This window comes from Condylura cristata, unplaced genomic scaffold (genome assembly GCF_000260355.1).
Source record: "Condylura cristata isolate star-nosed mole 26May11 unplaced genomic scaffold, ConCri1.0 scaffold00002, whole genome shotgun sequence".
In the NCBI taxonomy this organism is placed as follows: domain Eukaryota; kingdom Metazoa; phylum Chordata; class Mammalia; order Eulipotyphla; family Talpidae; genus Condylura; species Condylura cristata.
Window position 1 is genome coordinate 80,504,422 of NW_004567103.1, and position 12,422 is coordinate 80,516,843.

The 12,422-nt window shown below is 48.6% G+C and overlaps 1 protein-coding gene across 1 annotated transcript in view; it reads right to left on the reverse strand.

The window, feature by feature from the left end:
• The window catches only part of SCTR (secretin receptor), a 52,665-nt gene that overhangs the window by 23,141 nt on the left and 17,102 nt on the right, over positions 1-12,422 (reverse strand). The window contains exons 2-5 of the mRNA XM_012724574.1: positions 11,992-12,099; positions 5,428-5,531; positions 1,520-1,617; positions 181-313 (exon numbers count right to left, since the gene is read on the reverse strand). Coding sequence (XP_012580028.1) covers positions 181-313; positions 1,520-1,617; positions 5,428-5,531; positions 11,992-12,099 — 443 coding nt within the window. The remainder of the gene's footprint in view (positions 1-180; positions 314-1,519; positions 1,618-5,427; positions 5,532-11,991; positions 12,100-12,422) is intronic.

The window sequence follows — 12,422 nt, forward strand, 5'->3', positions numbered from 1 at the left end:
TCCCAACAAATTGCTCTCGTATAGGACTCAGATAGCACAGGTGGGGGCAGGTGAGAAATTCCTGGTTCCAGAGTTGGTTCCTTTACCCTTGCCCTGGGGGGGGGGGGTAATCAGCCTACCACCCTATTCAAAGTTGGGCTGGGGAAGGCTCTGGCCACGCCCTGCACGCAGACATGTTACCCTGTGAGCACCGCAGTGGCTGAGATCGTCCGAGGAGAAAAGCACGGCGTCCTTGATGAAGTTGGACAGGGCACGCAGGATGAAAGACACAAACAGGTGCATGTGGATGTAGTTTCGGGTACAGTGGAGCCTCCTAGAGGGGGAGAATGCAGGGCCTTAGGAGTCAGAGCAAGGAGGGGCTGGGGCTCAGCCAGACCCACCCCTCCTGAGGGCCCCAGGGAAACACCCGGCCTTGGATATAGGTTCTTTGCAGGTTACACACCACACTGTATCTCTGTTAGCAAGCGCTAGTGAGAACCCAGCCTACTATCTCATGTTGCAATTGAAAGGACAATAATAAAGTTGGGGCAATGTATTCTCCCCTGACCTATCACCATCTCCAGCTTTCATGGGTATTTAGAATGGGGGTGACAGGGTAGTGGTCTTGGGGCAGGTAATGAGAATGCAAGGCCGTGAGCAGCACTGGAAGACCACAGGTTGGAGGGGAAATTCGACCCTGCCATTTACTAGCCACATGACCTTGAATAAACCTGATCACCTTCCAGAGCCTGTTTCCTTTTCTGCTCTAAAGGACAGAACTTTGTTACTTGCTCCCCATCTTCTGGTATCAGAACTACGCTCTCTTATGAGGAATGATTCCAATCTAGAGAAGGAATATTCCACCCTACCACCCTCCTCCCAGACCTGATTGGTCAGGGCTTACTATCTCTAGATGCAGTGACTGGTTCAGAGTTGGGCACGTGACCCAAGCAGGGCCAATGAGAACTGCCTGCAGCTCTTTCACTGCAAGGAAAAGAGAGGAGGTTCCCTTCACCCTGGTTTGGCTGACTGGCAGAATGCACCCCAGTTGCTGCAGCTGGCTCTCTCTGCCACCCTGTAGAAAGACTGTCTGAGGACCAGGCTAATGGAGAGAGGAGATTGATGTCATTCTTTGAGCATCAAGCTTCAGCTACTCCTCAAGTCAGAAGTCACTAAACTTATCAACTATGTGGGACAGGTCACCTTTGTTTTTCTTAATTCATTTTAAGTTAGATTTCTGTTCCTTGCAAGCAAGAGTCTGTGTAATCTACCTGTGAAATGGGGATAATGAGCCCTACCTCATAGTACTGTGTGAAAAGCAAGTGGTACAGGAAGTTCTTCGTAATGTTCTGTAAATATTGAGTGAACAAAGAAATGGATGCAGTCTCAGTAACTCAAGTGTTGTGCTCCAATGAAGCTTTCCTTCAAGAGGGGACAGGGTGTCTCCCCAGACCTTCCTTCTCTGATCTGAATAATTAAGAGAATCAAAGTCTGTGTCTGGGGAAGGCTGGGGAGTGGAAGAGGAGCAGCGTGTTCTCACCGGAAAGCGCAGAGGATGCTGAGGGCGACCAGGAGCATCACCAAGGAGGAGCTGTAGCCCACGGTGTACATGACCTTCAACTTCAGCAGGTACGAATGCTGCAGAGAGAAGATGTGTCAGCTCCAGCCCCACCCCTGACTGGCTCTGCCCTTTTTTTTTTTTTTTTGGCCTCACAGTGTACCTGCTTTAGGCTGCTTAAATCTCAACTTTGACGCTATTCTGCTCATACCCTCAGGACACCAGTTCACAGACTTGTAATATCTTGGCTTTGGAAGAACCTCATATATCATCTGATGCCAATTCAGATTTCTATTCCCTGTATAAGACCCTTTACCAACATTCTAAATTCAAGCTTTTGCTTGAATACCTCCAAGGTACTCACTGCCTTTCAAGGAAGTCATTTGGTATAGAGCAGCACAAAATATACTGATATTTTTTCTAATGTGAAGATAAAATTTATTACCAATGAAATTCCACCTACCAGTCCTTTGACTGCTCCTGGATTCACTTAAACTGAATTTGTGTTGTACCTAAGGCCTGTCAGTATTTTAAAAATAAATTTTTTCATCTTAGAATAGTTCTAGACTTATAGAAAAGTTACAAAAGTAGCACAGAGGGGCCAGTCATTCTTTAAAACAGCTTTTCTGTCCATCTATCGCTCACATTAAATACTCTACCTGTCTTTAATCTCTTTCCACAATCCTTCACCATTTTGCTCAATCAATATGATCCAGTTTGTCAATGTCCTTCTTAAATAAGATAGCCAGAAACAGATAAATGAAAAGCTCCAAAGAAGTTGAGTGGGAGTATCACCTCCTCTGATCTATACACTGTATTTCTATTAATATGGCCATGCAGGCATTTGCTTGTTCAGCCATCACTTCATGGTTGGCTTATCTTTTTTACATAAGACATTTTAATGGACTGCAATACTGGGTAAAAGGTAAATTATCACATATAAAGATAAATGTAACTTTAGGTTAAAAAAATAAATTATGCAACAGTCTTAAAAAGAATCAAGTAAATGGAAATTAAAACAATAATGTCATACCATATTTTTTGACTGAACAAGCTAACAAATATTTAATATTCTATGTAGTGAAAGTGCAAATTGGCCTGATCTTCTTGTAAAGTAGTATGTAGCAAGAAACTTTGAAATATATATTCTTCTTGAGCTCCTTTTTATCTCTAAGATTTAATTCTAAGGAATATTAATAGAAAAGCATACTTCTATATAAAGATGTTTATCATCAAACTAGTTGTGATGGAAAACAACCAAATGTCCAACATTAAAGTAGTTGACTAAGTTATTTTAAATCCAAATAATTTTTATGTTATGACATCATTTAAGTGCTGCTAAACAAGAGTTATGAGTCAGGACATGCTGATAATGTAACATTAAAAGTTAGGTTGAATTATATGGAATTACCCATTTTGTAGGTAAAAATGATTGAATACCAGCCATTTCAGATGATTCAATCTCATACATGCATATAAGCAAGAACATAAGGAAATGTATTAGGTGTTAATATAGGTTAACTCTGGATTATAAATTCATAGGTCGAGTTACTATTTTTTTTCCCTATATTTCTCGTTTTTCTTCAGTGGACATTATTTTACAACCAAAAGAAATTTAAAAATATAAATTTAACCAAAAAAAATTAAACAGGCATAAACGTAGTATTGAGGAAACCTGGCTGATAGCTCTTTATATGAAAATGACCTTGTGGTTAGACTGGCCCAAGCTCCAAGGTGTTAAGGAACGGTACTGCAAAGAAGAAACACAGGCTTTAGAGCCAAGAAACAAGAGTTCCAGGCCCAAGATTGTTACTCACCAGCTGTGTGACCTTAGGCAAATTATTTAGCTTCTCTGAGCCTCAGTTTCCTCATCTGCAAAATGGGGATATTATCTACCTTGCAGGCTTGTTGGAAGAACAAATAAAGTACCAGGTATATAGACAATGCCTGGCACTGGGTGTGCATTCACTTCCCCCACCACCCCTCTTCCCCCCACCATCCTCCATTTCTCCACTTGGGTCAAGTGTCTGAGATTGTGGCCTGAGAGTATGACATGACATATGAGGGAGCTGCCCCCCCACACACAAATGCCTATTTTCAGTTATATTAAAAGAGTGCCTGGATCAGCCAGCTATGATGGAATGCTTGCCGTGTTTTGTTTAGTTCTGGGCATGTTGTTCTAAAAGGCACATTAATAAACTGGAGCATTTCCGGAGGAGGCTGAAGAGTGAAAAAATTGAATAGGTTGCACCCAGAGGGCAAGAAGCAAAAAAACAAACTTAGGAAAGTACGGACATGTAGAAAAGGCTAAGAAGGCCTCCCTGATGGCACAAGGTGTTAAAGCGTAACACTATGAATCTCTCTGCAGCCACTGCAGCATGATTTTGACCCCCGGCTAGGGAGCTGACCTCTCCTGTCTCACCCACTGCCCCCCAGGAGAGTGTATTCAGTAGATCTGCCTGTTCTGCTCCCCACTCTGTCTCTGGCGAATCCTCTCACCTCCTGCACTGCTGACCTGCCCAGTTCTTGTATGCATAAATAAATAAATAAGCAATCATTAAAAGAAAAGAAAAGAAAAGAAAAGAAAAGAAAAGAAAAGAAAAGAAAAGAAAAGAAAAGAAAAGAAAAGAAAAGAAAAGAAAAGGCTAAGATATGCTGTGTGAGCTCCAGTGGGAGGAAATTACCAGGAAGTTGACCTGATTCAGAGTGACCAAAAATTTTTGACTAGAGGTGACCTTTGATGGGATGGCTCTTGGGTGACATTGAACTTCAGCACTGATGACTGAAAACCCAGAAACCAGGAGTCATCTTTCAGGCATTAGGGGAAACCAATAGGGTAGAAGGTAGCACTAGATTAGTGGTTCCTAGACTTTGGGACATTCAAGAGCAATGAAATGTCAGAAAAGCTGGAGGACCAGCCTGTCAATTGATAATCTTGTCACGTATAGAATTAGCCTTAGAGCGGAGGGCTGCAGACTCAGTCCTGGGGGTTACCCCTTTTTGCAGCCCTCAGGAGTATATCTGGGTAGGGCTTCAGCACCACAAGGCTGCAAAATGACAAGCAGGGAGTGTTGCAGACTGAATATTGTGCGCTGGCTTGTGACTGGGTCACTGCCTACCTAGTGACCATAAAAACAATCGGGTTAGCTAATAAGCAGACCCACTGCTGCCTTGTATCTTTGAGGTTTGATCCAGAAAGAACCCTGTTCTTAGAGGCCTGATGTGACTGCACTGCTCCAGTCCTGACATCTCACTGTGTGTGCACACTCCTCCAGAGGCCTGGCATCTCAGAAGCCTCAATGCTGTCTGTCCTGGATCAAGCTGTCTGTCTCTCTGCTGCATCCCTTCACTGGACAGCCTTCCTTCTGAATCCTTTAGATCAGGAGCAAGCAGACTTTTCCATAAATGGATGGATTGTATAGATTTTAGGCGTTGAGTACTGCAACTGCTTGGTTCTGCCCTAGCAGTGCTAATGGGTGTGGTGATGTTTCCATAAAACTTTATTTGTGAAAGTGGCTGTTGGGCCAGATTTTGCTCAAGAGCTGAGTCAAGTTCTGCTCTAAGTGAGCATTTTAGTCATCATTTATTTTTCCCCCAGAGGCAGTGTGGCATGGTCTTCCTGAGGACCTGAGTCTGCTCTTGGTGTCTGTCAATCACAAAGTGTGCCAGGGGAGGAGATTAAAAACAGAAGGTCAACAGAGGCACACTTTCACCAGCATTTGTTAAAAGAGAACAAAGACATTCCAACAATAGAAAAACACAATCCAAACAATAGGGGAGCATGTTGAGAGGAGTGGCCCCTAGGGGCCTGACCGAGGCCCTGGGGGCGGCTCCACTCAGTCCTTGCCCATGAACTTCTCACCAGAAGGGAGGGAGGTGGACAGGCTTACCCGCTTCTCGTGGGATGAGTCATTCACGTTAAACCCACAGGCCAGGTCAGGCCTGGGAAAGGTTTCCGACCAGCCGTCCCGTGTGCAGTTTCGAAACATGGTACCTGTGGGTGCCAAGCATCCTGCAGGTCAGACAGATCCAGTCTCCTGGGTGCTCTTGGCCCTTGGTAAGGGCAGCCCAAAGCTGCCTTTTGTCCCTGGTTGGCCCCAGCCCTTTCTCAGGACTACACAGTCAGCTGTCACTAAGCCCAGCTGCTTCTCCAAGGATGTATCAGTCAGTTGGAGAAGTGGTAGGCAAGACTCTATAGACAGATGGCCCCCAAGATTGGTGCCTATGTGTGTGCGTGTACGTGAGAGAGAGAGAGTGAGAACAGACTTGTTGATCTAGAACTCAGGCCAACTCTGCACACACACTGCCTCCCAGCCCTCCAGCCCTCCAAGCCTCCAGCAGTGCCTGTGTCTTCCCCGGGCCTCCATCAAACTCATCCACAACCCCACATCCTGCACTTCCCACCCCCCTACCCCCCGCCGACCCCCACTGTGCACCAGAGCTCTGAAGATGAGTAATACTGATGGACACATGTCACAGTGCTCAATATTCCAGATCCCAGGTCCCTGCAGAATGCCCAGTGTCTCTGCTCCCCACCCCAACTTGTCACCCTTGGAGTCCAGCCCACATCACCCTTGGCTGTCTGCTCCCACCCCACTCACCCCACTGTTCCCAGGCTCCAGATCTTCACTCAGGTCCACGGGCACTGGGTGCTCCAGGAGGGACTCCCCCTACTCTCCTTCCACCCTCACTGGCGGAGTGCCATTTTTGGCTTTTTAAGGGTTTTCCTAAAGCAGTGGGCTGCTCCCCAACCACCTGGTGCACACCAGCAAATAATACTAACACCATGCTGTGGACACCATTATTTTTTTAAGGAGTTATGGTATCTTGCATGATTAGAGAGGCCCAATGTTGTGTTTAAGAATGTGGCCTGGGCCCTCCCTGGTGGTGCAGCGGGTTAAAGCACAGCACTAAGAAGCTAAAGCCACTTCAGCATGAGTTTGATCCCTGCCCTGGAGGTGATACACATGGCACGGCAGACCTCTCCTGACCCGCCCGCTGCTCCCCTCAGCAGTGTACTTCGTCCATCTGCCTGTTCTGCTCCCCACTCTGTCTCTGGTGAAGCCTCTCACCGCCTCTGAGCCTCTGGCCTGTACCCTAGTTCTGTATGCATAAATAAATAAATCTTAAAAAAAAAAAAATGTAGCCTAAGTGGTTTTGTATCAATTATGCATTTGCTCAGCTACAAAATTTCATGCTCTGCTGTAATAATACATGGTCATTACTACGTACCAGGCACTGTTCTAACCATGTGCATGTAGTCACCCATTTAATCCTAGTAAGACTAGAGGGTGGGCACTGTTATTTCTTTAGTAAAATCTACTGTAACATATAAACACTATACCCATGGCTGGAAAACTCACATATGTATATTTTTAAAGATTTATTTATGCATACAGAATGGGAGTACAGGCCAGAGGTGCAGGGACGGTGAGAGGCTTCACCAGAGACAGAGCGGGGAGCAGAACAGGCAGACTGAGGAAACATACTGCTGAGGGGAGCAGCGGGCGGGTCAGGAGAGTTCTGCCACGCCATGTGGGTCACCTCTGGGGCAGGCGTGATCGAACTCAGGCTAAAATGGCCTTAGCTTCTCAGTGCTGTGCTTTAACCCGCTGCGCCACCAGGGAGGGCCCAGAAAACTCATAATTTAATGAGACAGACATGTGTAGCACAAACAGATGATTTAGTGTAATAAGGTAAGTAGTTGGGAACATTCCTGAAAGTAGGGGAAGGTGGGGAAACTGAGGCATGTAATGGTGAAATAACTGCAGCAAATGGGGACAAGGAGATTTGTACCCCAGCGCATACATTTTGCCATGTTCTATATACTAACCCCCTTATTCCCGCTGAGAGCACCCTCCCAGGTTCTACAGTCATTTAATGGGCAGGTCCCCAGGAGAACATGCTATGATGAGCAAAGACCTGGTTTCTCCCATAATTAATGTCCTCCAGGCCTGGCTGTGAGGATTCCTGCTCCAAGGAAGTTAAATTTTACACCTCTCTTTGGGGCCTGATTCCCAGCCTCTGAAAATCAAGTGCTGAGACCCAGCCTAGCTCTAGGCACTGTGAGGGAGCAGGGGATCGCTCACAGCCCTGCAGATGGGGATTGTGCCAGGGGGATTGAGTTAGGATCTACTCTAACTCAAGCCCTCTCCACGGGCCCCTTTACCGCTCCTGGGCAAACTGACAGGCTCCTTTCCAACAATGTCAGGGCCCCAGTCTCGCAGGGTCTAGGGTCAAACAGACTGCATTGAAATGGAGACATATGGCCGCTGTTTCTAGAACTGGCCTCTAAGCTAACACAGATGCTCATCTAATCTTCACAGTCCCCAGCAAGGGGCTGCTGCTGGCCTATTGTACAGACAGAGAAACCAATCCCCACAATTGCACCGCTGTGCCCAGCCAGCCAAGCCCCACTACTGCGCCACTCTCCTGTGTGGCACCTTCCTTGGTGGCACAGATGACTTCCAGCACCAGGAGACTGCGGCCTTGGGTTCTAGGTCCACTAGCTTTGGGAGCTCAGGAGCACAGGATTAGAGACAGCCAGATCAGAGTTCGACTATGACCACTGCTGCCCTTGGTCGGAATCACTTAGCTCTGTTACTTCTCTGTGCCGCATGGGAATCGTCAGCCACAATACAGGCAGCATAGGAAACATGAGAGCACAGGAAGCTGCCCAGACTAGAGCTGGGCACAGAGCTGGCACCATCACTTTGCTTTTGGGTCCTCTTGGCCTTTCTAAAATAGACCAGGAGGAGGTGGTGGGGTGGGGGGCTTGGAGCCTTGGAATGAAGGAGAGGGGTAGAAGCTTTCTGTGATAAAGTCAAGGGGGCTAGGTTGTCAGACGGGAAACATACTGGTCAAATTTAGGCAGGTTGGACAGGAAGGTGAATTGAGAGAACACAAACTCCTTGAGCTCGGAACTGGTTACCAGACAGCACGTGCTTGGAGGCTGGGCTGCCTGTTTGGGGGCCCTCTCCTCGCTGACCTAGCAGGATTCCCAAGACAGACGCTTCATGTGATCCAGGCTAGGTGCCCAGAGGGCTCTCTGGGCAGTGCCCTTGCTGACCGGCACTGGGCAGAACTGCAAGAGAGAAAAGGGTGGGGCTCTCTCAGGAGTTCCTTCAGCCCTACCCATGTCCCTGGGCTTTGTTCCTCACAGACAGGGTATATATCTCCGGGGTTGCTGAAAACACAGCTATATTTTGTGCATATCCACACATTCAGTTCGGGGAAGAGCCAGTGCAAAGCTTTTATCCCATGTGCAAAGTCTCCAGGACACTAATTCAATTAGGAACCCCTACCTCTTGAAGGCCTCCCACTAAGACAGGACAGAAAGTCAAACTCTGATCATGCCCAGCAAATGTGTTTTTAAATAAGGGACTCTGGAAGACTTTTTGGAATCATAGGAATGCATCCTAGAGAGAACATTCTAGGCCCTGGTACAAACAGAAAAATATCTAGAGCAGATTCCAGCTTGCATGGGCTGGAATCTCCAGTCACATGGACACCCTTCCTGTCTGGGGCCATATAGTGGGAGTGCCAAGAAAAATTTAATGTGTTTTTCCTTTCAAAAAGAAATCAACTTGTTCTCACCATGTATTCTTCATTGGGTGCTCGTCCCTGGGTTGGGGTGGGGAGCCCTGAAATCCTGCAAGACACCACCCTTCCTGAGAGCACATAAAGGGGCTAGGATCTAACCTGATCTGCTGGTAGACCTATGGTGAGAATGGGTGATGGCAGGAGGGGAGTTCTTGGTGACTAAGTGAAGATCAGTCCTGACTTGTGCTCCTGGGCTAGCGCGTGCCCTGATCTGGGACCCAGCATGAGCAGAGCGGTGGGTGGGGTAAGATGGTCCTCCCCACCACCCAGGGAGCCTGAGTCTGGAGGACCCAGCACTTTGGAGCTATGTGGAAATGCTGGCAGCCCCACAGCGACATCGTGTGGCAGAGAGGAGGAACTGCACCACAGTGGAGGTAGGCATAGGCCCCCAGTTTCCTTCCAGACATCATGCAGACGTGATTCCCAATGGACCATGAGTTTTTCAAGGATAGGGAGTCTTAAGGATAAGACAGTGGGCTTCTAGTTAATGAGGTGAGCAGGGAGTGAAGAAATTGGAGAGGGATGTGGCCATTCACAGGGCTCTGCCTGGCCCCTCCACATGAGGGCAGGAGTGGGAGAAGGCGGTAGGGCACTGTGGAGGGCTGGGAAAGGCAGAGCCAGGGAGAAGCATTGGACAGGGGGTCAGAGACCAGGGCCTGGTGCAGACCCGGCACTTGTCCACCTTGCCCACGTCAGCCATGACTGGGTTCATCTCCTGTGTCCTCAGCTCCACAGACCCCAGAGACAGACACAGAAGGGACACGCCAGGAGATAAAGTCTCATAGTAAATCTGCAGCATGTGTGCCTGTGGGTGGCTTGGGGAAAGAGTAGAGGAGAAAAAGCGTGAAGAAGGGAGCGAAGGGAAAAAGGAAGACAATTAGCATTTATTCCCAAGCACAATTTTACAAGACTAGGATTTTTTTTTATTCTCCCCCTTCTATAGAAGGCAGCTATTTAGGCTCAGGGATGATGATTAACTTGCTAGACCACATCTTCCCATGTCCCTTGCAGTTAAATGTTGCTATATGCTAGTTTTGGCACAGGCAATACAGGCAGAGTGGTAGAATTTACAGGCTTGAGGCCTTCCCTGGTGGCACAGTGGGTTAGGATGCAGCACTGCAAGCGAGCGGCAGCTGCCTTAGTGTGAGTTCAATCCCTAGTCCCAGCGCAGCAGACCTCTCCTGACCCGCCCGCTGCTCCCCTCAGCAGCATACTTCGTTGATCTGCCTGTTCTGCTCCCCACTCTGTCTCCGGTGAAGCCTCTCACTGCCCCTGAGCCTCTGGCTTGTACCCCAGTTCTGTACGCATAAATTCATTTTTTTTTTAAGATTTATTTATTTATGTGTACAGAACTGGGGTACAGGTGCAGAGGTGCAGTGAGAGGATTCACCAGAGACAAAGCAGGGAGCAGAACAGGCCGACTGATGAAGTACACTGCTGAGGGGAGCAGCGGGAGGATCAGGAGAGGTCAGCCAGGCCATGTGGGTCACCTCCCTGGCTGGAGATCGAACTCATGCTTAAGCAGCGGCAGCTAGCTTCACAGTGCTGTGCTTTAACCTAGTGCACCACCAGAGAGGGCCCTTTGTACCATAAATTTTTAAAAATAAAAAAAAAGAAGAAGAAGAATTCATAGGCTTGGTCCTTCAAAATCTCCCCTGTATGAGCCTCTGGGGCCTGTGCCCTTCACCAGTCTGTATGGAAGCTGTGTGTTGCAATGAAAATAGTAAGGTGCTGGGGTACCAGAACCACACGTGGAGAAGGAACACCAGTTTGGAGTTCAGATGGGCAAACACTGGATGAAGGCTGGCAGGCCTGGGGGACCTCTCCATCACCACAGCTACCCATGCAGCAGTAAGGGGAGGATTGGGGTTCAAACTGGTCTGCCTGCTCCCCTCCAGTTCTCATGTCCTGGGGCATAAATTAGGTGAGGTGTAGAGGGACAGTGAACTACAACAGCCTGTCCCGCAGATATGCACTTGTGTGCTCACCCATCACATGGGATGACGTCATGACAGGTCTATGCTCCTCACCCATGCTTCTCACCCTTCTCTTGCCTGGCTTTGGAAGGTATGAGGTTTTAGTGTTATACCATCTATGAAACTACCTTGTCTCACTGAAGGTCACCCCCACTATGCAGTCACAGACTGACCTTGACCATGACCTGAAGGGCAGATCACAGGTTTGGAAATCAGAGAAAAAATACTGGGATTGAGTCCTACTTCTTCCATCTGCTGCTTGTGGCACTGAGGCAGACTGCTAAAGCCCTCCCTGCCCCTATATTATTGGTCCTAATTGTTCAAGTTGGGGAGAAAAGGTCTCTGACTTGTAGGGTTTTGTGGTGGCTACAGGTGCTCACATATATCTGAAACAGCATCCTCACGTTCTGCCTAGAAGTAAGAGGACCCTTGTCGACTGCAGGTTTCCTCTAATCAGAGCTCCCCTAGGGGGCCAGGGGCTCTCAGAGCAGGCCTAGCTTTTCAGCAGAGGCTGGCAGAAGGGGCTCAGAGGAGGGCCAGGCAGTGGCGGAGTGGCAGCCAGACACAGGGCTAGAGCAAGGGCCCAGCTGAGGGGCAGCAACGTGGCAGGAAGCAGGGGGCTGCATTAGCAGGAGCATGGGGCTGAAAGAAGCCCAGCCTCCTTTCTCAGTGCCCAGGACGTTGCCTTCTGCCCTCTCAGTGGGGACGCTGAGCGGTGACCCCACACAATGCGCCGGAAGCAAGCCTGCTGGCAAGGGCCCTACGCCTCATTCAAAGCTTGTCCCCAGAGAAATTTCCTTGGCCTTATGCTGCTGGGTGAGAGTCCACCCGAGACACCCCACAGCCTTTCAGCCAGAAGCCTGACCGAGTGGTTACCGTTTCTGCCCGTGAGCATCTTGAGGAATCGCGGACACTCCACTTCCACGGTGCGTCCGGGCACAGAGGCAGGCCAGCAGCTCATATTGTCCCACTGCCCCTCGCATCCTGCCGAGAAGACCCGCAGTGTCAGACAGGGTCAGGGTGAGAGCCGAAGGTCCCCACTACCCCGTCAGCGGCAACACCCCTGCATCCTGGCCAGTCCCCAGTGCCCAGCAGTTACTATCAGTCATGGGATGGGTGACCACCACGGACCAGCTGCCCCAGGATGCCCCCGCCCGGGTGGCATTGTGTTCTTCTGAGCTGAAGGCAACTGAGAAACAATAGGGCTAGCAATGGTGGTTTGCCAAATTGTCTACCTGAAAATAAGAAATGAATCTCTTTGTTCTGAAGGAAGAGATTCTGCTCCAGGCTAGGATTTGCAAGGTCTA